Raw genomic sequence first — 25,302 nt, 5'->3', positions numbered from 1 at the left:
CCTACCTTCAAATTATTTGAACTGGCAATAGTAATTACTTACAATAAAGGAAATAAAAATCCTGGAAGTGCCAAGGTTAGTCGTGCGGTCCATTCTTCCGGAAAACACCACAAGTACACAAATATAAAGGCTATGATATACAGAGTGGATGAATAGAGTACCAGTCTTCCAACCCAGATCTTCTGAAGTCTTTGATTCTTTTCCCTGAATTCTTCCAATGTATTTATATCCTACAAATATAAGTAAGTTAATTCAGTTTATTGAATTCAGCATAATATGCACCAAAATATTTGTTCCACATGACTGGATCAAAGTGAACATACAAAGAGGTACTAATTGACATTTTAGTTGATGCCAAGTACTATTACATTTGAGCAGTCCCACCACTCCCTGTCAAATGTATTCAAATTTTCCTTAAAGATTAGTGATTTTCCCAATGCACACCTAAAAATTCTCTTACAACATATGATATTCTAATTTTTCAAAACTTATTTTAATCAGATCAAAACTTGCAAGAGGGAAAATAGGAAATTCAGAGAGGTGGGAGGAGGGTGCAGGTTGAAAAGAAACATGGAGTGCACTTTAAAAATAAAAATTATAGAGCATCAGTCTAAGACACCTGAGGCCATCAGCTGTGGAGCAAGTAAAATTAAGCAAGCCCAAGGGTACAAAATCAAAGGATCAGAGATATATAGGTAGCTTGCAAAGCTGGAAGTAATCGTGAGACTTTGAGACAAAAACATGAACATGGAGTGGGTCAACACAAAAAATGAAGAATTTAAAACTGATGAGCTGTCCAAACATAGACTGGCATGCAGGCATGATTGTTAAATGAGCCTTGTTGTAAGCCCCAGTCCAAGCTGCAAAGGTTTGAATAAACACGATTTTAGAAGATGTGCATTTGGCCAGATGAGCTTTCTAATAGGCTATTCTCAACGTAAATGTATGGATGATGGCTCCAGCAGAACACGAGTTGCCAATAATTGACTGTGACATTAGTGGAAGTAGTCGGTTTTCATGAAGCAAACATGCAAGTAAAACAATCGACAAAACAACAACACAAGCAGTCCAACTTAGCTTTATATGATTTCCTGGAATGGGAATGAAGGCCAGGGAGTTATATTTCTGACAAGGACCAAAGACAACAACTTCAGTCTTCCTATAATTAGTTTTAATAAATATCTACTTACTCAACACAAGCAGATAATCAACATGACAAATGTGAGACATTAAACTAAGTGATCCAGAGTGACAGCAGTGAGATAGAGGTGGGGTCAGTGTACATGTGAAACCTGAAGCATCTCTGGAAGGTGCTGCTGAAGGTTAGCATGCTTTTAAGCAAATAGAAACCAGAAGTAAATACTTGAGAGAGTTCAAAGTAGTACTACATAATAGAAATGGTGACTTCCACTTCCAGTGGTGCCACTGCTGGCTTCCACATTTTAGGTGCTCCCATCCTGTTTCAGTTTAATGTGTTTTCTGTCAAAAAAAGATCTTTTACTTGTGAAATGCTCTTGAATATAGGAGACATAAAAATACAACTGCAGTTGCTGTGGATCAAAGAATACGTACACAACGCTGGAAAAACTCAGGTCAGGCAGCATCTGTGAGAAAAGAGTAGCCAACGTTTCGGGCCGAGACCCTTCATCAGGAATGGGGGGGGGGGGGGGGGGGGAGAGAGGGCTGAAGCCCAGTAATAGAGATAGGGGAGGGGGTAGGGCCTAGAGGCGCCAGGTGGAAAACCAATCAGAGGAAAGATAAAGGGGGGAGGGGAGGAGATAAGCATGAAAGGACTGTAGAGATAAAGAAGCAGAAAGTTGAAAGGGGAGAGAGGCAGAGGGACCTGGGATAGGGGAAGGGGGAGGGGGAGGGAATTACCGGAAATTGGAGAATTCAATGTTCATACCACCAGGCTGGAGGCTACCCAGACGATAGATGAGGTGTTGCTCCTCCAACCTGAGTTTGGCCACATCATGGCAATAGAGGAGGCCATGTATGGACATATCTAGATGGGAATGAGAGGCAGAGTTGAAGTGGGTGGCAACCGGGAGGTCCTGTCTATTGTGACGGACGGAGCGTAGGTGCTCGACGAAGCGGTTCCCCAATCTGTGTTGGGTCTCGCCGATGTAGAGGAGGCCGCACCGGGAGCACCGGATGCAATAGACGACTCTAGCAGACTTGCAGGTGAAGTGTTGCCTCACCTGGAAGGACTGTCTGGGGCCTGGAACAGTGGTGTGGGGACAGGTGTAGCATTTGCACTTGCAGGGATAAGTGCCAGGCGTGAGGGACGTGTGGACCAGGTAGTCACGAAGGGAACGATCCCTGCGAAAAGCTGAGAGGGGTAGGGAGGGAAAGATGTGATTTAGTGCCTGCAGATTTATTTCCTGTGTTCATCTGTGATACAGAGCATTTACCACTAAAGCTTCTTCTGACAGCAATGATGCTGGCTGGAAAATGCGCATCTTCAGGCGGGATAGAGGTAAATGAGTAGGAGCTCTGGTACGCTGAAGATGCAGAGGCTTCTATAGCGCTGTCCCGGCAATCTGACTTTCAAATGTCTGCTCTCTTACAAATAACATGGACGAGCTAGTGTTACTTATCAGGACTAACAAGGATTATGCCCGTATTTCTGCCTTTTGTTTTGCTGAAGTGTGGCTTAACTTGGACATTGCAACTTTGTTCAAATGCCAGAACAAACAACTATTTGGAGCAGTTCATAATAGTCCACTATGTGGCAAGTCACATGGTGGTGGCTTTTGCATGTTTATGAATCATAGATGGTGGAGGGACATGTCCATCATTCTTTGTTTCCTCTGCTGAGGCTCTTTTCATTCACTGTAAGCCATTCCATCTACCCAGGGAATTTCACTCTTTTTTCTATATGATACTTACGTTACCCCTGACGCAAATGCTCAATCTGCAATGGTTATTGGCTAATAACATTTAATGATTTGGAAAATAAATTTCCCAATCCTGTCATTTTCATTTTGGGGGATTTTAAGCATTGTGACATGAAACATGGTCTGCACAAATACCACCAGATGATTAGCTGCCCCACACGAAGACAGAACTTTGGACCACTTCTATACCAACATTAAAGGAGAATTCTACGTAATCCCCAGGCACCCCTTGGCAACTCTGACCATGCCACGATCAAGCTTGTTCCCAGCTATAAACGAAAAGTGGAACAGTCCAAACCATCCAGGACCATCAAATGGCGATGGACTCCTGAGGCTGTTGGAAGGCTCAGTGACTGCTTAGACCATTGGAAGGCCATGCAAGGTTGGTGTGAGGATGTGTCTTTCTAAAATGATCTTTCTCAGGTACAACAACAAAAAGCTGTGGTTCACCAAGGAGTTGAGGACACTCAGATCTGCAAAAGGCCTTTCTTCATCTTCCTCCCCTCCATCTCACCCCATACTTTGTCAATCAAGAAGACATTTGCCAACTATTTGGAAAACAGAACATTAGGAAAGCTGCAGGTCCTGATGGTGTCTCACCTGGTACTCTAAAGCACTGTATGAATCAGCTAGTTCCCATCTTAACTGAGATAATTAGCAACTCCCTACAATTATGCAGGATTCCAGACTACTTTAAAGTTGCTACAATTGTTCCAGTTCCCAAGAAAGGCAAGATCACTCACTTAATGATTATAAGCCAGTTGCTCTGTCTTCAGTAGTTACAAAAACCTTTGAATGTCTGATGTTGGCCTACCTTAAGTCCATTATCGATCCTCTTCCACTACAGTTTGCTTATAGAGCAAATCACTCAGTTGAGGATGCAGTTAACTTGCGCCTTCATTACATTCTTTAACATTTGTTCTGGGGTTGCTCCATAGCAAGCTAACCCAGCTAGCTGTACCCTACAGTATCTGTCAGTGGATTACGAATTTCCAAACAGGAAGGAAGCATTACGTAAGGCTAGGCTCCTACTTGTCCAATTCAATGTCTATAACCTCAGACTCTTCCAGGGTTGTGTTCTTTCACCCCTCCTATTGTAACTTTATATAAATGACTGTACTTCCAGACAATTCCACTAAAATGCTAAAGTTTGCAGATGACGTGGCTGTAGCTGGTCTCATCTCTAATAACGATGTGACCTGCTATTAAACAGAGGTAAGCCATCTTACAGCATGGCATGCTTGTAACAAATTGCAGCTTAATGCAATCAAGATGGTGGAAATGAGGACTGACAACCCCATACCTGCCCCCTATTGGAAATTGGTGGTCAGGTTGAGTCAATCAAATTCCTGGGGACTACCATTATGCTGAAGTGGGACAAACATGTTACACTCATCACTAGGAAAGCCCAGCCAGCTTAGGAAACTTAACATGTTAGTGTGTATCCTGAGGAATTTTACTCAGTCATTATTGAGACTGTTGTGATCTCCTCTCTCACTGTTTGGCTTCCCGCCACTTCCTCCAGGCTGCAATGAGTAGTGGAGAAGATCACTGGCTGTCAGCTACCAACATTAAAAGAGTTGATCATCACCAGAGTGGAAAAAAAGAGCTGAAAAAAAAATTACTGCTCACTCCACCCACCCTAGCAGTCACCTATTCACCAAACTGCCATCAGGGAGACTGGACAAGTCCATCACCATCATGACTACACATCAGCTCCAAAGCTTCTTTCCTGTAGCTCCCAACTTCTAAACAAAACTCACTCAAGTGTAATACTCTAACTGTCCCTGCACAACATCCGTTAAATGTTCTGTCCTGCTCTCTTTATTCTGTTGATTATTGAGTGTTCATGTGTTCACATTTATTTAAATTTGATTATTGATATTTGCGCATGTAACCATTCTATTTGTTGATTGCTCATGGCCGTTTGCACTACTGCCTTGTAAATTGTTAGTTGCTGTTATGTTAAATGTTATGGTTTTGTCCTGTGTTTTATGCTTGCCACCAAACCACAATCATATACTGGTAATAAGGTGATTCTGAATGAGAAACCAATTCAGGCAATTCCTACACTATGCTTTGTTAAATAAAAATAGGACAGGGGAAAGTTGCAGCAATCACGCCTCTGGCATGGAGTCTTGACCCTGGTTCAGAAGGGAAAGGGAGGAGGGAAGTGGAGAAGAGTGGTGATGATAGGGAGTTCAACAGGTAGGGGGACAGAAGATTCTCTGGACATGAAAGACTCCCAAATGGTATGTTGCCTCACAGGCAAAAGAGTTAAGGATGTCTCAGATCGAGTCCCTATTGATACCAACAACATTACTAGGGAAAGGGATGAGATCCTGAAGAACAAAAAGAGAGAGCTTGGTGGGAAGCTAAAAAAAAACCAGGACCTCAAAGGTAGTCATCTCTGGATTTCTGCCTGTACCATATGTCAGTGAGGACAAGAGGAGGATGGTAGGGCAGATGAATGTGTAACTGAAGAATTGATGTAGGGAGCAGGGTTTCAGATTTGTGAATCATTGGAATGTCTTCTGGAGAAGATATGACCTGTAAAAAGGAGCTGGTTATATCTAAACTCAAGGGGGATAAAGGTCCTTGCTTAGAGGAACTTTGTTAGAGTTGCTGGGAAGGGTTTAAAACTAGACTGGCTGGAGATGAGATAAGTCAGAGGATGAAGCAGTTGGTGTAAAGGCTAATGCAGCATGTAGAGAGACTGTGAAGGATAAGCAGTAAACAGAGCATTAATACAGTCAGTTGGATGGGTTCAAATGTGTCTAATGCAAAAAGTATTAAGAACAAGGGTGATGAACTTAAGAGCGTGGAACTATAATGTTGCGACCATTATAGAGATTTGGTTGTCACATGGGCAGGAACGACTACTGGATGTTTCAGGGTTTAGATGTCTCAAAAGGGACAAAGAAGGGTGGGAAAAGATTGTGGGAGGAGTGGCAATGCTAATCAGGGATGATATAGCTGCAGAAAGAGAGGATATCATGGATGTATTGTCTACCGAGTCATTGTGAGTGGATGGGGTCAGAAATAGGAAGGGAATAAACACTATTTAGGAGTATTCTACAGACATCACAATAGCAACAGAGACATTAAGGAGCACATTGGTAGGCAGATTTTGGATTAAGGAAAATTCCAAGGTATTCTACAGATAAGTGAAGAACAGGATGCTGACTAGAGTAAGAGTAGAATCAAGCAGGGATAAAAAAGGAAATGTGCCTGGAGTCAGACATAGAGGAGGTCCTTAATGAATACTTTGCTTCAGTATTCACCAGTAAGAGGGACCTTGACAAATGTGAAACAAGTGTAGAACAGGCTAATATTCTGGAACATGTCAAGGTTAAGAAGATCTAACGGAAATTGTGGAAAACTTTATTACAAGTCCCTGGGGCCAGGTAGGATATACCTCAGATCAGTACAGGAAGTGAGGGAAGAGATTATTACACTTTTGATAATGATCTTTATGTCCTCACAGGAGTGTTACCAAAAGATTGGAGAATGTCATATGTTATTCCTTTGTTCAAGAAAGGTAATGGGGATAATAATGAGAATTACAGGGACTCTTACATCATTAGTGGGCAAATTATTGGACAGAGTTCTCCAGGATTTATAAGCATTTAGAGAAGCATAGCCTGACTAGGGATAGTAGCCTGACTGACTTCAAGGAAGTGACATACCAAATTGATAATGGTAGAGCAGTGGGATGTAGTGTATATGGACTTTAGTAAGGCATTTAACAAGGTTCCCCTTGGTAGGCTTGTTCAAAAACTCAAGAGGCATAGGATCCAGAGAAACTTAGCTGTGTGGATTTATAATTGGCTTGCCCATAAAACTGGAGAGCTCTGTTTAGACCGCACTTGAAACATTATGTTCATTTCTGGTCACCTCATTATAAGAAGGATGTGGAGGCTTTAGAGAATGTGCAGAGGAGATTTACCAGGATGTTGACTCAATTACAGAACATGTCTTATGAAGAAAGATTGAGCAAGCTAGGGTTCATCTCCTAGGGAGCAAAGGAAGATGAAGAAGTGACTTGATAGAGGTGTACATGGTGATAGGAGGCAAAGACAGAGTGGTCAGCCAGCACCTTTTTGCGAGAGTATCAATGGCTCATACGAGAGGTCATTAATTTTAAGGTGATTAGAGAAAAGTATGGGGAGATGTAAGAGATAGTTTTTTTTTAAATAGATAGAGTTGCAAGTGCATGGAATGCACTAACAGGGTGAGAAATAGAGGCAGATACATTAGGAACATTTAAGAGACTTAGAAGGGCTCATGGATGAAAGAACTATAGAGGAGTATATGACAGGGAAGGGTTAGATTGATCTTAGGGTAGATTAAAAGACTGGCACATGTTCTAATAAATGTAAGTGCACTTAACTAGACAGAACAGACAATGAAGACAAGCATGATAAAAAAGGATGAAAATAAAAAAGACAGATACCACAATTGTGAATGCACCATTTTTAAATTAGGGAGAACAGAAGCACTATCACAATCTAAAATGGAGATGCATCAGGTTAATCAACTCTAAAATGAAATTTGTATAAAGGAACTATTTTCTGTTCCAATGCATTTCAAATTCAGTGACTTGTTCTGCATTCCTTCAGTACACATTGCCCTCTCGTCTGCAAAAGAGACATTACAAATAGTTTTTAGAAAACTGTAAATTCAGTGTTGCAATTGCATTCTGCTGAGTCTGTTCTTCCTGGTTTCATCACTTTTAGCCTTTCATATTATAGTAACATGCAATCCACACATGCTTATTTTCTTAACACTCTTTCACTCATCTTTATTCACTCCTTCTCTTCCTCATCCCATATCAAAATTCTCAACTGCTTTCATCAATTATTAGCAAAGTTGCAGGGACATAAATCAGCAGTTCAAAAACTTGGGAGTACAGAAGCTAGGTGGTGACCAGTTGCACTTGAAGGTGAGAATGCAGAAAGAAACATTGGAGAAAAAAGGGTTTACCTCAGATACCTGAACCTTCATGAAAATTTAAAAAACAGGAAGGAAGAATACAATTAAAGACAGCTGTATAATCTCAATTATAGTGGTAATCAAGGTCAGAAGCTTCCTGCACTTGTGTGGAAGCAAGAGACTGGTTCCTGATAGTGAAGAAAAGAATATTTATTTTTTCCCAATCTGAGAACAGCCAAGATTAGTGAGCAGCTTTGCCAGATTGGACAGAGACTTGATATGGACCGGCCAAATCTGATGATGAATGACTGAAGTATTGTGTATTGTTTAAGCTGTTGTCTACACTCAAAGGGCTTAAAATCCCTCTTCTATTTTTGCCCTTCCTCTTCACTTCTCTATTTTGGAAAAAAAGACTCAAGGCTGCAATTTGAAACCACAGAAGACCATCTCCAACATTCCTTGCTTTTGACAGTTCTTGAAAATGTCACCACCCAAATCCATTATTGCTACCTATGCAGTCACATTCCTGTCCCAACCACCACACTAAAAAGAACCCATAGTTAAGAACAAATTACTTTCTCTAAACATGTTGTACATCTATGGTTCATTGTTCTTGATCTCTCACTGACCTTTGACAATTAATCATACTATTATCCTCCTTTGTCTAGCTGAATGGAGCCATCTTTGCCTGGCTCCATCTTTTACTACCAGCCTTTTTCAAAAACTTTCCTTCAATTATTCGCTTTCCACTTACTGTCAACTTGAATCCCAAAAGAGATATTAATCCTTATTATCATTCACAAATGAACTCCCTGAAAATATTGCATCAAGGTTCTAATCATAGAGCTGGAAGAGAATATTTAATTTCAGCGGCATCTATTAACCCTTTATCTAATTCTATTTCAATTATTTTCCAACTTCCATTTCTGGTGAGCTTAAACAGTGTATTGAGTTCTTGTCAAAAATGTTTTCTTTCCTAGCCACAATCCATATTGTTTTCAATGCTGTGGTTTTATATCCTGAGCTGAACAGCCACTCCAAAGAAGTCCACGCCACTGCCTCGCCGTGTCAGCATACTTATTAATGTAAACTTCACCCATGGTTTGGCTCTATGGGTAACAAATTAATTCTTCCTGGCCAACTCTCATTTTCCATTCTCCATGAACGCAAGCTCAAGTACTTGTTTGCACTCCAAATAACACCAAATTCTGCTTAACCATTATTCTTCTCTCTAGGAATAAACTCATGTCAAAATGGTTGTTGTGATGCATCTGGTATGGTAGTGTTCGTCACTCTCACTTTCAGCTCCACTGCTGGCTTATGAAAAGCAGAGTTGAATGTGTAAGTCTCTCCCTGCTAGTATGTAGCCTCTCCAACAGCAAGCCTCATGTAGTGCCTCCTTGCAGCAACACATGAAAACAGAACTTTTGAATTCAGGCTTAATTACAGAGGATGGGGAGGAGGTCTGGCCCCTGCATGCGTAGCACCAAGCTGGACAAGCCCTGGTACTCATGAACCAGATTCCCAGCTATGGGTAAATAGCTGCACTGCCTTGTGTGCAGCCTTGGGAGAGATGAAAGGAAGTAAACCCAGACTGCAAATACAGAGGGGAACCCCTAAGGCAACTGCACGTCATTGAACATCCTTCCAGCAGCTCCTGCAGCCAAGCTGATGTCAAACATATTGCTTCATAAGCTTTCCTTTGGACCACACTGGTGAAGCCAGGAGGGGATCTTGACAGCTGAACGTCTCAGGATGTCCAAACCTTCCTCCAAGGCTTGTGATAATGATCATCACCCATTGTGCTTCTGGACAGATGGGTGCCAACCAGGAATATACTGTTCCCCTTTCACCAAGGTTTTCACTGTAAAGTCTCTATCCTCGCTTTCAATTTGCCCCTTCTTACTTCTCACCAGCAATCAAAAACCAGCTTGATTCACCAGACATTACCAAATATCCTATAATCACCAAACCAACCACAATACTATTTTCTGTCATCCCCACTTAGTACTAATCACAAACTCATAACCACATAAACAAGACATTTAATTCAACTGATTATGACAATATACCTTTCTAAAAATCCTAACAATTCTGACATATGGGCTTTCCTTTTATCCTCCCTGAGCAACTGCATTTCAGGTGTAGCTACATTCAGAGTTCTTCATAATTACTTGGGTTTCCTCCCAGAATCTGTGTATGCTCCACCTCAGATTATAAATAGAGGAGGCTGAAGCTATTTTTATACCTGTTAAATTGCATTCTCTGCTATTATAATAAACATCAGCTGTCGCTGCAACCTCACTTCACTGGCACTAACAAAGCAAATGCAAATTCAGGCAGCAAACTAAATCACAAAGCTTCAAGCTTCTTTTCAGCATTCTGTTTGCATTCTGACTACTCTATGTTTTGGTTTAAATTGTGCTCGAGCACTAATGTCTCATTAATTGATAAGATGGGTCTAAACAATAGGATACTGCACAGTAATAAAACTTGAAAGCTTATTCTTATTTGCACATACACAAAATCTTATTTGTCTTGTTTTCTGTACTGAAACAGTACAATTTCTTTGGTGAAAACCCAATAGTTACAAGCTTCTCTCCCAATCACTTACTGAAGAATGTAAAACAATGCTTTCTGCTGAAATCAAACATCATCTCCAAATTCAAAACTGGAAATGTCCAGCAATATTCTCTGGTATATTTTGGTGGCTGGTTGAAGAGGGCCCACTGAACTGAGTTGGTCTAATCCCAAACTACAAGTGACATTTTATTTATGAACTTTGTTATATTTTACGGTCTAATGACTTGCTTCTCTATTCAAGTAGTCTGCTTGAAGCCATTTCAAACTCAACCACATAGGTGGATCAGCAGTCACATTTAAACATAGAAACCCTACAGCACAATACAGGCTCTTCAGCCCACAAAGCTGTCTGAGCATGTCCCAACCTTAAAAAATACTAGGCTTACCTATAGCCCTCTACTTTACTAAGCTCCATGTACCTATCTAAAAGTCTCTTAGAAGACCCTATCGTATCCACCTCCACCACCGTTGCCGGCAGCCCATTTCACGCACTCACCACGCTCTTAGTAAAAAAAACTTATCCCTGACATTTTCACTGTACCTACTCCCCAGCACCTTAGACCTGTGTCCCCTTGTGGTAACCATTTCAGCACTGGGAAAAAGCCTCTAACTATCCAGATGATCAATGCCTCTCATCATCTTATATACCTCTATCAGGTCACCTCTCATCCTCCGTCACTCCAAGGAGAAAAGGCCGAGTTCACTCAATCTATTCTCATAAGGCATGCTCCCCACTCCAGGCAACATCCTTGTAAATCTCCTCTGCACCCTTTTTTATGGCTTCTACAACCTTCCTGTAGTGAGGCGACCAGAACTGAGTACAGAACTCCAGGTGGGGTCTGACCAGGGTCCTATATAGCTGCAACATTACCTCTTGGCTCCTGCATTCAATTCCATGATTGATGAAGGCCAATACACCATACGCCTTCTTAACCACAGAGTCAACCTGCACAGCTGCTTTGAGCATCCTATGGACTCAGACCCCAAGATCCCTCTGATCCTCCACACTGCCAAGAGTCTTACCATTAATACTATATTCTGCCATCATATTTGACCTACCAAAATTAACCACCTCACACTTATCTGGGTTGAGCTCCATCTGCAACTTCTCAGCCCAGTTTTGTATCCTATCAATGTCCCACTGTTACCTCTGACAGCCCTCCACGCCATCCACAACACCTCCAATCTTTGTCATCAGCAAGCTTACTAACCCATCCCTCCACTTCCTCATCCAGGTCATTTATAAAATTTTTAAAAATCACAAAGAGTAAGGGTCCCAGAACAGATACGTGAGGCACCCCACTTGTGACTGACCTCCATGCAGAAAATGATCCATCCACAACCACCCTTTGCCTACTGTGGGCAAGCCAGTTCTGGATCCACAAAGCAACGTCCCCTTGGATCCCATGCCTCTTTACTTTCTCAATAAGCCTTGCATGGGGTACCTTATCAAATGCCTTGCTGAAATCCATATACACTACATCTACTGCTCTTCCTTCAATGTGTTTAGCCACATCCTCAAAAAATTCAATCAGGCTCGTAAGGCATGACCTGCCCTTGACAAAGCCATGCTGACTGCTCCTAATCATATTATACCTTTCCAAATGTTCATAAATCCTGCCTTTCAAAACCTTCCCTATCAACTTACCAACCACTGAGGTAAGACTCACTGATCTATAATTTCCAGGGCTATCTCTACTCCCTTTCTTGAATAAAGGAACAACATCCACAACCCTCCAATCCTCCGGAACCTCTCCCCTCTTTGATGATGCAAAGACCATCGCCAGAAGCTCAGTAATCTCCTCCCTAGCCTCCCACAGTCGCCTGGAGTACATCTCATCCGGTTCCAGCGACTTACCGAACTTGATGCTTTCCAAAAGCTCCAGTATATCCTTCTCTTTAATATCTACATGCTCAAGCTTTTCAGTCTGCTGAAAGTCATCACTACAATCACCAAGATCCTTTTCCATAGTAAAAGTATTCATTAAGTACCTCTGCTATTTCCTCCAGTTCCATACACACTATCCCACTGTCACACTTGATAGGTTCTATTCTTTCACATCTTATCCTCTTGTTCTTCACATACTTATGGAATGCCTTGGTGGGCAGGATTAAGGAAAAAACCCCAAGGCCTTCTCATGGCCCCTTATGGCTCTCCTAATCTTCTTAAGCTCCTTCCTATTAGCCTTATAATCTTCTAGATCTCTAACATTACCTAGCTCTCTGAACCTTTTTAAGCTTTTCTTTCCTTCTTGACTAGATTTATTACAGCCTTTGTACACCACAGTTCCTGTACCCTACCATAACTTCCCTGTCAAATTGGAACGTACCTATACAGAACTCCACACAAATATCCCCTGTATATTTGCCACATTTCTTCCGTACTTTTCCTTGAGAAAATGTGTTTCCAATTTAAGGCTCCAATTTCCTGCCTGATAGCCTCATAATTCCCTTTACTCCAATTAAGCACTTCTTTAACTTGTCTGTTCCTAACTCTCTCCAATGCTAAGGTAGATAGAATTATGATCACTATCTCAAAAATGCTCTCCAACTGAGAGATCTGACACCTGACCAGGTTCATTTCCCAATACCAAATCAAGTACAGCCTCTCCTCTTGTAGGCTTATCTACATATTGTGCCAAGAAACCTTCCTGAACACACCTAACAAACTCCACCCCCTCTAAACCCCTTGCTCTAGGCAGATGCCAATTGATATTTGGGAAATTAAAATCTCCCATCATGACAACTCAGTTATTATTACACCTTTCCAGGATCTGTTTCCCTATCTGCTCCTCGATATCCCTGTTACTATTGGGCTGTCTATAAAAAACACCCAGTAAAGTTATTGACCCACTCCTGTTCTTAACCTCCACCCACAGAAACGCCGTAGACAATCCCTCCACAGCGTCCACCTTTTCTGCAGCCGTGACACTATCTCTGATCAACAGTGTCACGCCCCTACCTCTTTTGCCTCCCTCCTTGTCCTTTCTGAAACATCTAAAGTCTGGCACTTGAAGTAACCATTCCTGCCCCCAAGCCATCCAAGTCTCTGTAATGGCCACCACATCACAGCTCCAAGTACTGATCCACACTCTAAGCTCATCTGCTTTGTTCACAACACTCCTTGCGTTAAAATAGACGCATCTCAAATCTTCGGTCTGAGCACATCCCTTCTCTGTCACCTGCTTATCTTCCCTCTTGCACTGTCTATAAGCTTTCTCTAATTGTGAGCCAACCTCCTCTTCCCCAGTCTCTTCATTTAGGCTAGGCTGTGCAAGGAGAGCAAATCACCTTCCCAGAAGATATCAGTGAACCAAATCTTGTTTTGTTGTTATTAAGTCAACTATTTTTGTGGACTTCATTACTTAATTTTGTTTGAATACCAAATTAGTGACAGACTGCAAATTGTTGGTTGTGATTTGAATTCCAGGATCTGGACGGTTTGTCACTTAGCAGCCACTATACCACAACTTTTTCACATTTACACCATTTGAATGAAAAACATGAAAGATGGTACCTTGTCAATTTTTTCCAATATTTCTACAGTGGAAGGCTTCGCCTGAATTAAAGATAAAAAGAAATGTAAAAAATACAAAAGTACATGTTTATATAATAGTTTTCACAAGATAAATATTCTAGTTCAACACTATAAAAGTTTATGTTTCTTTTACACTGGGTGGGACCACTCACCAGCAGGCTTGGGTATAATAGCAAATCACCCAATGATTAAGATACAATCATTTTGTGATGGAATAGAATAAAAAATACATAGAAGTATTATTAATACATAATGATAATACAAACTTTATAAAGCTAATAGTAGATGACACAAGTGAAAAGTTTATATGAAAAGTTTGTTTCTATGATAACAAGTTGACAACTAAAAAACAGCAAGTATTACTTATGAATGTTAATTCTTGATGTCAGACCTAGATTTCACTTTAACACTATGTTTATCACTCACAAGGATAGAAAAGGGAAAAATGAACAGAGATGGCACAATAAAAGCTCTTAAGTGAAAAGCTTGTAAAACTAAAACCCAAGATGGAGCTGCCATCAAAAAGACTGATGTGTTTCCCTGAGAACACCTGCATGGATTTATTTTGTATTTAGGATGTTAAAGACTGACAATTCAGCATTCAATTATTCAGAAATCCTTACAATTCCATAAGACTATTTGACACAAGATCTGAATTAGCACATTTGGCCCACTGACTCTGATCCACCATTCCTTCATGGCTGATTTATTATCCCTTTCAAACCCACTCTCATGCCTTCTCCCCATCATCTTTGATGTCCTTACTAATTAGAACTTATCAACCTTTGCTTTAAATATACGCAATGACTTAATCTCCACAGTCGTCTGTAGCAATGAATTCCACAGATGCCCAATTGTCTAGAATGTGACCCAGGAGTTCAGAATACAACAGAAGCATGCAGCCAGAGTCAGGGATTTAGAGTGTGATCGCGACAGTGGTCCAGACCACGGGCCAGTCTTGGAACTGGAGCTTAGCATCTGGAAAGCAGGTAGGTTTGCAGCCTGAGTATGAGAGTGCTTGTACATTTTCCTGCTCCTCAAACTCACTGTGCACCAGAAAATGTATGATGTTAACACAAGAAAGGATGATTCTGGGTATTATTAGCAGTAAATCAAATCGTGTGGAAAATCAGAAAGTTAGGCAACAAATTTCAAGTGCTGGATTTTTTTTTTACTGTCATACAGTTAAAATAATGCCATTCTGCCACATTTGTCAATGCCAACCAGAGGACCTTCCCCACTAGTCCCAGGTGCCCACATTTGGTCCATAAACCTCTCAGCCCCTTTCCTCTATGGAACTGTCCAAATGCCCTTAAAGAATTGTAATTGTACCTGCCTCAACCACTTCCTCTAGTGGTTCATTCCAGGTAATCTCTACTCTGTGTAAGGAAGTTACTTCTATTGAATTCCTTTAAAAGCCTTCCCCTCTGAGTGTGGTGAGGTGGGGGGCAATTACAAGAGGTTTGAGAAATCAATGTTCATGCCATCAGGTTGGAGGCTACCTAGAGAGAATATAAGCTATTGCTCCTCCAACCCAAGTGGGGCCTCATCACAGCAGTAGCGGCAGCCATGGACTGATGTGTTGGAATGGGAATGGGAAGCTAAGAATTGAAATGGGTGGCCACTGACAGATCTCACTTTTTCTGTCAGATGGAGCATAGGTGCTCAGCGAAGCAGTCTCGCAGATCTCACTGATATACGGAAGGCCACTCTGGGAGCAACAGACAGCCTGCAGTACTTCGTGTGTGTTACTTGGATAGCCAGCATCTGCTGATTTTCTCGTGTTTGTACAGAATATATTTATACGGAGATCCTCCACAAGAAAGCAGCAACTATCAAAGACCCCTACCATCCAAGCCATGCTCCCTTCTCACTACAACCATCAGGCAGGAGGTGCAGAAGCCTTAAATCCCACATCACATGGTTCAGGAATAGTTATTACCCTAGAACCACTGAACTCTTGAAATGGTGTGGATAACTTTATTCAACACTATTCTGAGCCAGTTCTAAAACCTACAGACTCACTTTCAAGGACTCTTTACAATTTATGTTCTTAGCATTATTTTTATTTATAGTCTGTCTTCTTTTGCACATTGGTTATTTGTCAGTCATTATGTATTTTTTTTCATAGATTCTATTATATTTCTTTATTTTTCCAGTAAATGCCTGCTGGAAAAAGAATTATCAAGGTAGTATTTGTACTTTAGTAATAAATTTACTTTGAACCAGCATGGATCAAGAGCTTCAAAAGGGATGACAGGTGAAGTGAGCAGGCAACAACTTGGCCGACTGACTATAAGGTAGAAACATTGTAAGGTTATACACTGGGGGGAAAACTCAGCATTTTTGTTTAAATACTGAGTAACTGGGCATGGCTGAAATGAAAAGGGCTTCTTTCTACACATCAACAGTGGTTACTATTAAAGGTGCAATGAGATAGAAAAGTAAATAGTACGTTGGCTTTTATTGCAAGATTTTAGTACAGGTTAAGGATTTCTTACAACAAGAAGGCATCAGGCCTTGCTGGTGTACCTGGTAGAGCAGTGAAAACTTGTGCCAAGCAACAGGTGGGAGTGTTCAAGGACATTACTTAATCTCTCATTAGCCTAGTCAGAGGTTCTCATCTGTTTCAATAAGGACGAAAATCATATCAGTGCTGAAGAAGAGCAGGGAGAGCTGACACAATGACTTTCGCCCAGTTGCACTCACATCTACTGTGATGAAGTATTTCAAGAGGTTGCCAAAATAAACTCCTGCCTAAACAAGGAAGCCGAACCTGCTGCAATCTGCCTATCACCACAGTATGTATACAGCAGATATAATCTCACTGGCTCTCCACTTTGCCTAAATCATTGGATAATAGCAATACCTATGTCATGCTGTTGTTTATTAATTAGAATCAGTGTTCAACTCGATCATACCCTCAGTACTAATCAACAAACTAAAGCCTGAGCCTTTGCACCTCCTCCTACAACAGACTTCCTTTTTGGGAGACCACAGTCAGTGCAGATCAGAAATAACATCTCCTTCTCACTGACAATCAATACCCACACCTCCAGGATGTGTGCTTAGCTCCCAATCTCTCTACATCCATGACTGCATGGCTACGCACAGCTCAAACGTCATCTATAAATTTGCCGATGACAACCGTTGTTGGCAGAATTTCAGATGGTGACGAGGAGACATACCGGTGTGAGACAGATCATCCGATTTAGTGGGGTCATAACGTTGTATTCAGAGTTATTAGGATCAAGGAATTGATGGTGGATTTCAGAAAGGGAAAGTCAAGGGAGAACACACACTGAGAGATAAAGAGTGGAAAGGGTTTCAAGGAGTTTCAACTTCCTGGGTGTCAACATCTCTGAAGGTCTAACCTGGAACCAACAATTTCAAACAAGACAGCAGCTATATTTCATTAGGAAGTTGAGGAGACTTGGTACGTCAAAGACGCGTGAATTTCTACAGATGTACGGTTGAGAACTTTCCAACTAGTTACATCTCCATCTGGTATGGAGGTTCCACTGCAAAGGATCGGAAAGAGCTGCAGAAAATTGTAAACGCAGCCAGCTTCATCATGGGCACTAGACTCCCTAGCACTGAAAACACCTTCAAAAGACAATGCCTCAAAAAGTCGGTATCCATCGTTAAGGACCATCATCCAGGACATGCCCCCTTCTCATTGCTACCATCAAGGTGGTGGTACAAGAGCCTGAAGACATATTCAATGCTTCAGGAACAGCTTCCTTCCCTCTGCCATCAGATTTCTGAATGGCAATGAATGGTACACAACCTCACTTTTTCCCTTATTTTTGTTCTCTTCTCCCAGGCTGAGAGACTTTTATCACATAGTAAAAGTATGCTACCACCTAGTACATATTATTTATGACAGCCCCAGTTGCATTACATTGTTGTATATTTAACTATATTTTGTATATACATTTTATGTCAACTTGTACATCTACAGAATTTAATTATGTCAATATTATTGTGTTATTATTTTATGTGTGTTGGCGCGTGGCCAAGTGATAAAGGCGTTCGTCTAGTTATCTGAAGGTCGCTAGTTCGAGCCTTGGCTGAGGTTGCATGTGTGCCCTTGAGCAAGGCACTTAACCACACATTGCTCTGCGACGACACCGGTGCCAAGCTGTATGGGTCCTAATGCCCTTCCCTTGGCCAACATTGGTGGCGTGGAGAGGGGAGACTTGCAGCTTGGGCAACTGCCGGTCTTCCATTTAAAAAAAAACCTTGCCCAGGGTTGCACCCTGGAAACTTTCCAAGGTGCAAATCCATGGTCTATCGAGACTAACGGAGGCCTACTACTATTATTTTATGTGATGTATTTATTCATTTTGCACCTTGGTCCCAGAGGAACATTATTTCATTTAGCTATACACCCATGTACAGTTGAATGACAATAAACTAAGTTGAGAGTTTGCAGTCAATCTGGAACTAAGGAGAGACTATTCAACTCCGAGAAGAGGAGATAATGATTCACTTAAAAAAATAGTGAACCTTTAAATTTTCTACTTCTGCAGGCTCTAGAGATTCATTCACTGAGAGTCAAAGATCAATCATGATTTTGTTGAATGGCATAACAAGCCTGACGGGCTGGGTAATCTGCTCCTCCTTTAACTTGTGTTTTCATGTCATATTCATATGCCATCCCAACACAGTAAAAATGCCCTATGGTGCAGCAGCAGAACTTTATCATACAAAATTTGATACCCAGAGAGGTATTAGAGAAAGCTTTAAAGATAGGCAGAAGTAACAGTAGCAGTCCCTTGAACCAGCTCCTCTATTCCATATCATATCTGGTTCTTTATGTAATCTAATTCCTGTGCAATCACTTGATTTCTTGCCACCTCAGCTTTGAATTTACTCAATAAAAACATCCACATCCCTCTTGGAAACAGAAATTCCTCAAAAAGATTCATAACCAAGCGTGAAGAATGACTGATACTATATATTGAATCCGTGATCTACTTGTCCCATCAAATCCTCCATTGCTCTGCCCCACTCCCTAACTTTTGAATTTCAGCTGGAAAAAAGTAGTCCTTCAACATCTACCCTTCACAACCTTCGAAATAGTTTGTATCTGAACAAAACAACATCCAAGTCTGATGAGTTTAAACTCAATCTGCTTCAGCATCGTGGTTAGCTCAATTGCTTTACAGCACCGGTGCTTTTGGCATAAAGCCACAAAAGAATTCGGAAGTGATGAGAATTTTAAATAAAGACATTACCTCACATGGTAGATAAAGTGAATGGGTGAACAATACAAAGTGCAAGTTAGGGTAACATCAGCAGGGCCTTGTCTAAACCAAGTTTACAAGGTGAAGAACAAGGAAGACTGGAGAGGGAGAATGGAAATCAATCAACAGTAAGCAAGGATGTGAATGAGACTTTCAAAATGGTCAGTGTTGCAAAGACCAGGGAAAATATCAATCACCAAAATTGTAACAACATATTTAAAATTTCTTGGGCAATTAAATTTAAACACTAGAAATGTATGCTTAACAATAATGACACCAATATAAATAGAGATACAGAAAGAGAAAAAATAAAAATATTTAATTTAAATGTGTCGGTCAATTTCAGCTAGACACGCTGAAGTCAAGTATGAACCGAGAATTTAGAAAGGGCAAGATGATGTAGGAGAAAAGCACAGGGTCGTCTTTGTGAATAGACAGTGGACGTATTCAGCAGATGAGTCAACCAATCTACACCTGGTTTCTCCTATGAAGAGGAGACCACATTGCAAGCAACAAATGTAGTATGCTAAACTGGAAGTGCATGCAAATTGCTCAGACCTTAGCAAAAAGTGTTGGAGCCCTTCATAGCAAGAACAAAAAAAAAGAGAAGGGCAGTTGTTGCATCCCCTGCAATACCTTCCTGTGCAATAGCAAAGGGTGAATGCTGGTAAAGACAGATAAGTGACCAAAGAATCATGGAAAGAAGGCAGAAAATGGGAGGGGCAGGCAAGATACAGTACATACAACAATGTCACAGAAGTGAAAAAAGTGAAAAGCCCTCTGCAAGAGACTGCACACACCAAATGAATGTGTTGCATTAATTTGTAACTGACAATAATATTTCTATGATAGTAGCAAATCAATTAACTCAAAGCTTGAAATTTCTAAAGCAAAAACACTTTTAGATGTACTAGAGAAATGAAATCTATTGTTTTTTTTTATATAAAGAGAGATATGACAAAAGCTAACTGCTCTTGACCTTCCAGGATCTGGAAATGCAGAAAATATTCTAGCGAAGGCTATTTTGGAGAACTTTTGGGTAGGAAATTTGTGGCCGTAATCAGGTTTCTTTACCTGCAATGGGCCTGATGCAATGACACTTCACAACAATGTTGTGAAGTTTCATGAATGTGGTGAAGCTTCATGAATGTTGAAAGGCTGCACACGTAGTTATTTTTTCCATCTATATATTACTAATGCTGCTGCTAGTAGGTCTGTATAGCACAAGGAACTGTGATGGATTGTTTGCTAAAATATTTTTTTTTGAAATACAGCTGTGCTAAGCTGCTGTTTGAATGGTCTTTGGGACAGGTCTTCTAATTTAGACACTGGTCATTAAATCATTCTTCAAGGAGAGCTTTGCAGGATTGATAATAGCAGTCTTTTCAAATCCAGTGTAGACATTGATGATTTCCAAATGTATGCAATTCTGTTTTAATGTAATGTATTTGATTCAATTTAGTTGATTGTTCAGCTATTTCAGTGCTGCTATCATACATATGCAAGTCTACTATATTCCAGTTGCATCAAGCCAATATGCAGATATGTTCAGATTCCAGATCTGCAAAAACTGCTGGAAGCTACAAACAAGCCATCATGAAGTTTCAGCCATTTAACCTTCAGCCAAGCTACTCTTAAGAACAAAAAAAAATCACAATCACTGCTGCAACTTCAATAAACTGTGCAAGGAAGTATTGACCTTTAATGAATTAGCTTCTACATGTAAACTTAAGAGGCTCCTCCCTCCAGTAGACAAGTTTAATTTGATCTCTACCTCAGATAGCTTGCAAAACTTACCCTAGATCCGGTATTAAAAAGTATTTCTTCAGGCAATCAATCTCTTGTACAAAACCTCAGTCTTTTTAAGATTCCTGACCTATTTTAACTCCATAGGAGCTTTTTTTTCCTTAAAATGCTGAATTGTGGGTCAAATCTTTCTTCCTAAAATAAAATTAATGTTTTTTTTCTTTATAGTAAGCTCAAGTTAAAATTACTACCAGAAGGAACACAAGCTCAACCCATTTTTAATGTTTGGGAACCAACGGGTCCTAGTAATGTCCACAATTGATACCGACACAAATCTGCAAATACGAAGACATGAAGTTCTTTAGCATAAAAACTCAATTCCGCACTTGTGAATTTTTTTTTTGAAGAAAATCTATAACCAAATTCTCAAATACTCAGTGCTTGGCAACAATACAATTTTAAACTATTCTTCAGATTTTGCTATAATGCTTTAATCAACAAACTCTCAATTCAAGGACAACCTCAATAGCAAATTTACTCATAGGTCAGAGAAGACTTGGGTGTTTCGTGCTACAGTAATGCACTGACAGAGAAGCTACTGACATTTCTTGATAGGCCAGTTCCCCAATGGCTGGGAGTTTGTTCTTGTCTCATCTTCTCTCTTGTTGAGGTTGTACAAGAGGTTGGTGAGACCTAATTTAGAATATTGTGCAGTTCTGGTCACCAACCTACAGGAAAGATATCAGTAAGACTGAAAGAGTGCAGAGAAAATTTACAAGGACATTGGTAGGACTTCAGCACCTGAGTTACAGGGAAACGCTGAATAGGTTAAGATTTTATTCTCGGGAATGTAGGAGAATGAGGGGAGATTTGATAGAGGTATACAACATTATGAGGGATATAGCTAGTGTAAATGCAAAGAGGCTTTTCCCACTGAGGTTGGGCGAGACTGGAACTAGAAGCTACAAGTTAATGGCGAAAGGTAAAATATTTAAGGTGAACATGAGAGAGAACTTAATTCTGAATGTGGTGAGAGTGTGGAATGAGCTGCCAGCTGAAGTGCTGGATGTGGGTTCAATTTGAACATTCAAGGGAAGTTTGGTCAAGGACATGGATGGAAGAGATATGGAGGGCTATGACCCAAAAGCAGGTTGATGGAACTAGGCTGAATAATAATTTGGCATGGACTAGATGGGCCAAAGAGCCTTTCTGTGCTGTAATACCCTGTCAGATTTAAAGACTGCACTCTTCCTGAAGCGAACCTCTGTCTGATTAGTATTAGTTTTTGATGCCTGCACATACTTTCACCTGATGCACTTACAGTGTATCCTTTTACCATTCCTGCTCATCACCATTAGGATCAGTGACACTGGACAAACTGGAAGTGTAGGGTATTTCTGGGGAAATGAAAACCTGATGCACACAAACAATGTTTTGGTGAGAATGCTGCCATTAATGTGGCAATCTTCCCACGTGCTACACAGGATATTCTAGAGATATCATTGTACTTTAGTCCTCATCAGACCCTCAATAAGTAGATCAGTCAGATTTTACAATTACATTGTAAATCTGTATCTTGATTTCCTACTGTAAGTCACAGTCACAATGCAGAACACTTATCCAGAGGAAGCATTTGCGCATTGAAACCCATGCTAATCTGATGCTTGCAACTTTGCAAAAGATGACTATCAAAGTGCTAACTGTCTCTGAGATTAATGCTTTCCTTAATAATTATTTATGACAGGTCACTAAACAGAAGAACATTTTCAGTGTATGAAATGATGTCAATCTGTTAAGATCAGTGACGTTTGCTTTGGAAAGTCAAGACTTTGTCCAGAGACAAGCGGTTAAAAAGTCTTAATCAGTTCTTTTTTGGACGTCAGTTCAAGTAGAGATATAGTGCATAATGTGTTGATTTCCCCAACTACGTTCTCTACCTTCCTAATACTCATTCTTGCCACCATTATGTACTGTGTCTCTACTTGAATTGACATCCAAAAAATATATAAACCCTAATTTGTAGGTCTACCTTCCAACCAATACAGAGGGATAGTTTTAGTCATCCATTGTGAAGAAACCTTAAGGCCTCAAATTTTGTGGGGCACTTGTACTTGGCTTACTCCTTCCACAGACAGACAGAATGCAAGATCGCCATCCAATCAATGAAAATCATGTAAAAGTGTTAATTTCTCTCATATCCCCTCTAATATTTTCCTGGATTTAACAGGCAATTGGGAACATATCAGTTGTTCTGCAGGTTGGTCTGAAACTGCATTGAACTTCCAAAGGATTCACAAGATTAACTTGAAAGTTAATTTATTTCTACAAACAATTTAAAGAATATTAGTTCCTCGTGACAAGGAAGAGTAATCACTAAGAGATTATTGGCAAGAAGTTTTTCTCCTGTGTGCCATACCTTCTGTACTTCAAAGTACATTATCAAAATATATATACTATATACAACCTTGATTCTTCTTTTAAATTGTAACAATATTGGCTTTAATAAGGCAAGAGATTTTAAATACTAACAATTTACTTGACATTCACTTCCATGCCATAATTTTCACTTTTCAAAATCATTAGATAATTACATTCATTCCCTGGTTTGTTCTAAAACTCAAAGATCTTATTTGAACCATAATGTAATTGCTCACTTACCCTCCAACAAGAAAGCATCACACCCATGTCGGTTTACTCAAATTAGCTGCGATTTGGATAATCTGATCAATTTATCAGACAGCACAAATAACTTGAAACCTGTAAAATTACCAAATTCATCTGTCAAGTAAACAATCTAATACAATGCATACACATAGTCTACATATCATTTCAGCTTTAGTCACATTCTGAAAGCTTGTTTTAAAAATGTTTTAATGGAACCTCAGTTAATACAATGCTGTCAAATATAAATAGATAAGTTTCATGATTGTTAGCAAAATTTTCTATCTATACTTTAAGGTTACCCCGTTTTCCCCAGACCAATAAGAAACAGTAATTTATATAGCTCCTTTTGTGAACTTAAAAGTAGCAGAAATTAGTTCAAGCTAATTAAGTGCTTTGAAGTATTCTCCAGCATAGCAATAGTACAAGCAATTAAAAAAACACACCGAGCTCAGATGAGCCTCAGTAAAATAAACGATACTACTGTAGCAGTGTTCACTGAGGGATTAAAATCGGGAGAAAACGCCAAAATATTCGCTCCTACCTTAGAATCGCCTGAAGGTTTCACATATCTTTATAATCTATTTGCCATGAATCTGAAATAAAAAAATAAACTAGGCATTAACAAAAAATGTAACGGTGCAGGATACTACGTAAACTGCTCTTATCAATCTGCAAGCACAAAAAGGGCCTCAAGCATTTTTGCCAGCCACAGACTTAGACAATAAAAGCATCTACAGGCCTGGAGACCCTCGGGCCGGTATAAGGCAGAACAACGCTCACATTCTCCTGCAGTGTCGGTGGTAGCACCGGGCCCTACCCGAAAAGGAGAAACTCTCCGCTCAGGCCTATCTTCCTGCAAACACGTCACTGATAAAACCGCTAGTCGCACACTGGCACTTCATAACAATTACCATCCATCCCGCCGAGCCTGCTTAATCAGGCCAAAGCAACCCCTCCGCTGCAGCAATTCACTCACCTGGAACTGGAAACTACTTCCTCCACCGCCAAAAGCAGCGCTGCCAGACACACGGCGCGCAACCAGCCGGAGCGTCCTGACCTTTCACCCACACGCTGTGCCACGTGACACGAGTGGGTTTGGATTAACTGAAAGACACAAAGCGCAGGAGTGAGGGTAAGGCACAGAGGAAAGAAGACAAATTCACTATTAAATACATTTATCGAATGTCTAATGCCAGCTATAAAAGCACTGTAGTTATAAAATCAACTATGATTGTAAATTCTTAATTGCAAAGTAAATAACTACATTTTCAACCTACAATGCTTAATTGAATATTGCTTTGTAATAACAATTTCGCCATTGTTACCTCGATGCCTGAGTTATTGGAAAGTCAACGATAAATAATTGAAAGTTATCTTAATTCAGATTGGTAGCTCGGTTGTCATGTCGCATTTGTTCAAATTGTTATGTACACAATATTGAAATATTTACTTGAAAGTCTTAATATTTTTAGCAACAATAGATGCAACTCTTTGGACATTTTCAATGGGACAGTTGATTTTAAGATATTGTTAGTGCCAAACGAAACGTTTGCTTAGTTTTAATGTCACAACTTATATATATATTATTTTCTATATTCCTATTATTTGTTCCTAATAACGTTTCTATTTCAATAGATATGAAAATACAAGATTGGATGTTATTCCAGCTATAGCGACGTTATGG

General features: G+C 40.2%; 1 protein-coding gene across 3 annotated transcripts in view; it reads right to left on the bottom strand.

The window, feature by feature from the left end:
• The window catches only part of LOC140728431 (endoplasmic reticulum junction formation protein lunapark-A-like), a 74,078-nt gene extending 49,356 nt beyond the window's left edge, over positions 1 to 24,722 (bottom strand). Inside the window, exons 1-5 of one of the 3 annotated variants that reach the window (XM_073047149.1) lie at positions 24,595 to 24,722; positions 24,160 to 24,211; positions 23,613 to 23,711; positions 13,936 to 13,977; positions 43 to 230 (exon numbers count right to left, since the gene is read on the bottom strand). In XM_073047149.1, coding sequence (XP_072903250.1) covers positions 43 to 230; positions 13,936 to 13,977; positions 23,613 to 23,639 — 257 coding nt within the window. In that variant the 5' untranslated portion in view covers positions 23,640 to 23,711; positions 24,160 to 24,211; positions 24,595 to 24,722. Of the gene's footprint in view, positions 1 to 42; positions 231 to 13,935; positions 13,978 to 23,612; positions 23,712 to 24,159; positions 24,212 to 24,398; positions 24,489 to 24,529 lie in introns of those variants that run through there. The other 2 variants (XM_073047150.1, XM_073047151.1) reach the window with 2 other exon arrangements.
• Between the last annotated feature and the right edge of the window lie 580 nt (positions 24,723 to 25,302).

Source organism: Hemitrygon akajei, chromosome 5, assembly GCF_048418815.1.
Source record: "Hemitrygon akajei chromosome 5, sHemAka1.3, whole genome shotgun sequence".
Lineage (NCBI taxonomy): Eukaryota > Metazoa > Chordata > Chondrichthyes > Myliobatiformes > Dasyatidae > Hemitrygon > Hemitrygon akajei.
Note: the sequence above shows the minus strand (reverse complement) of the source record. Positions and strands in the feature narration are given on the sequence as shown.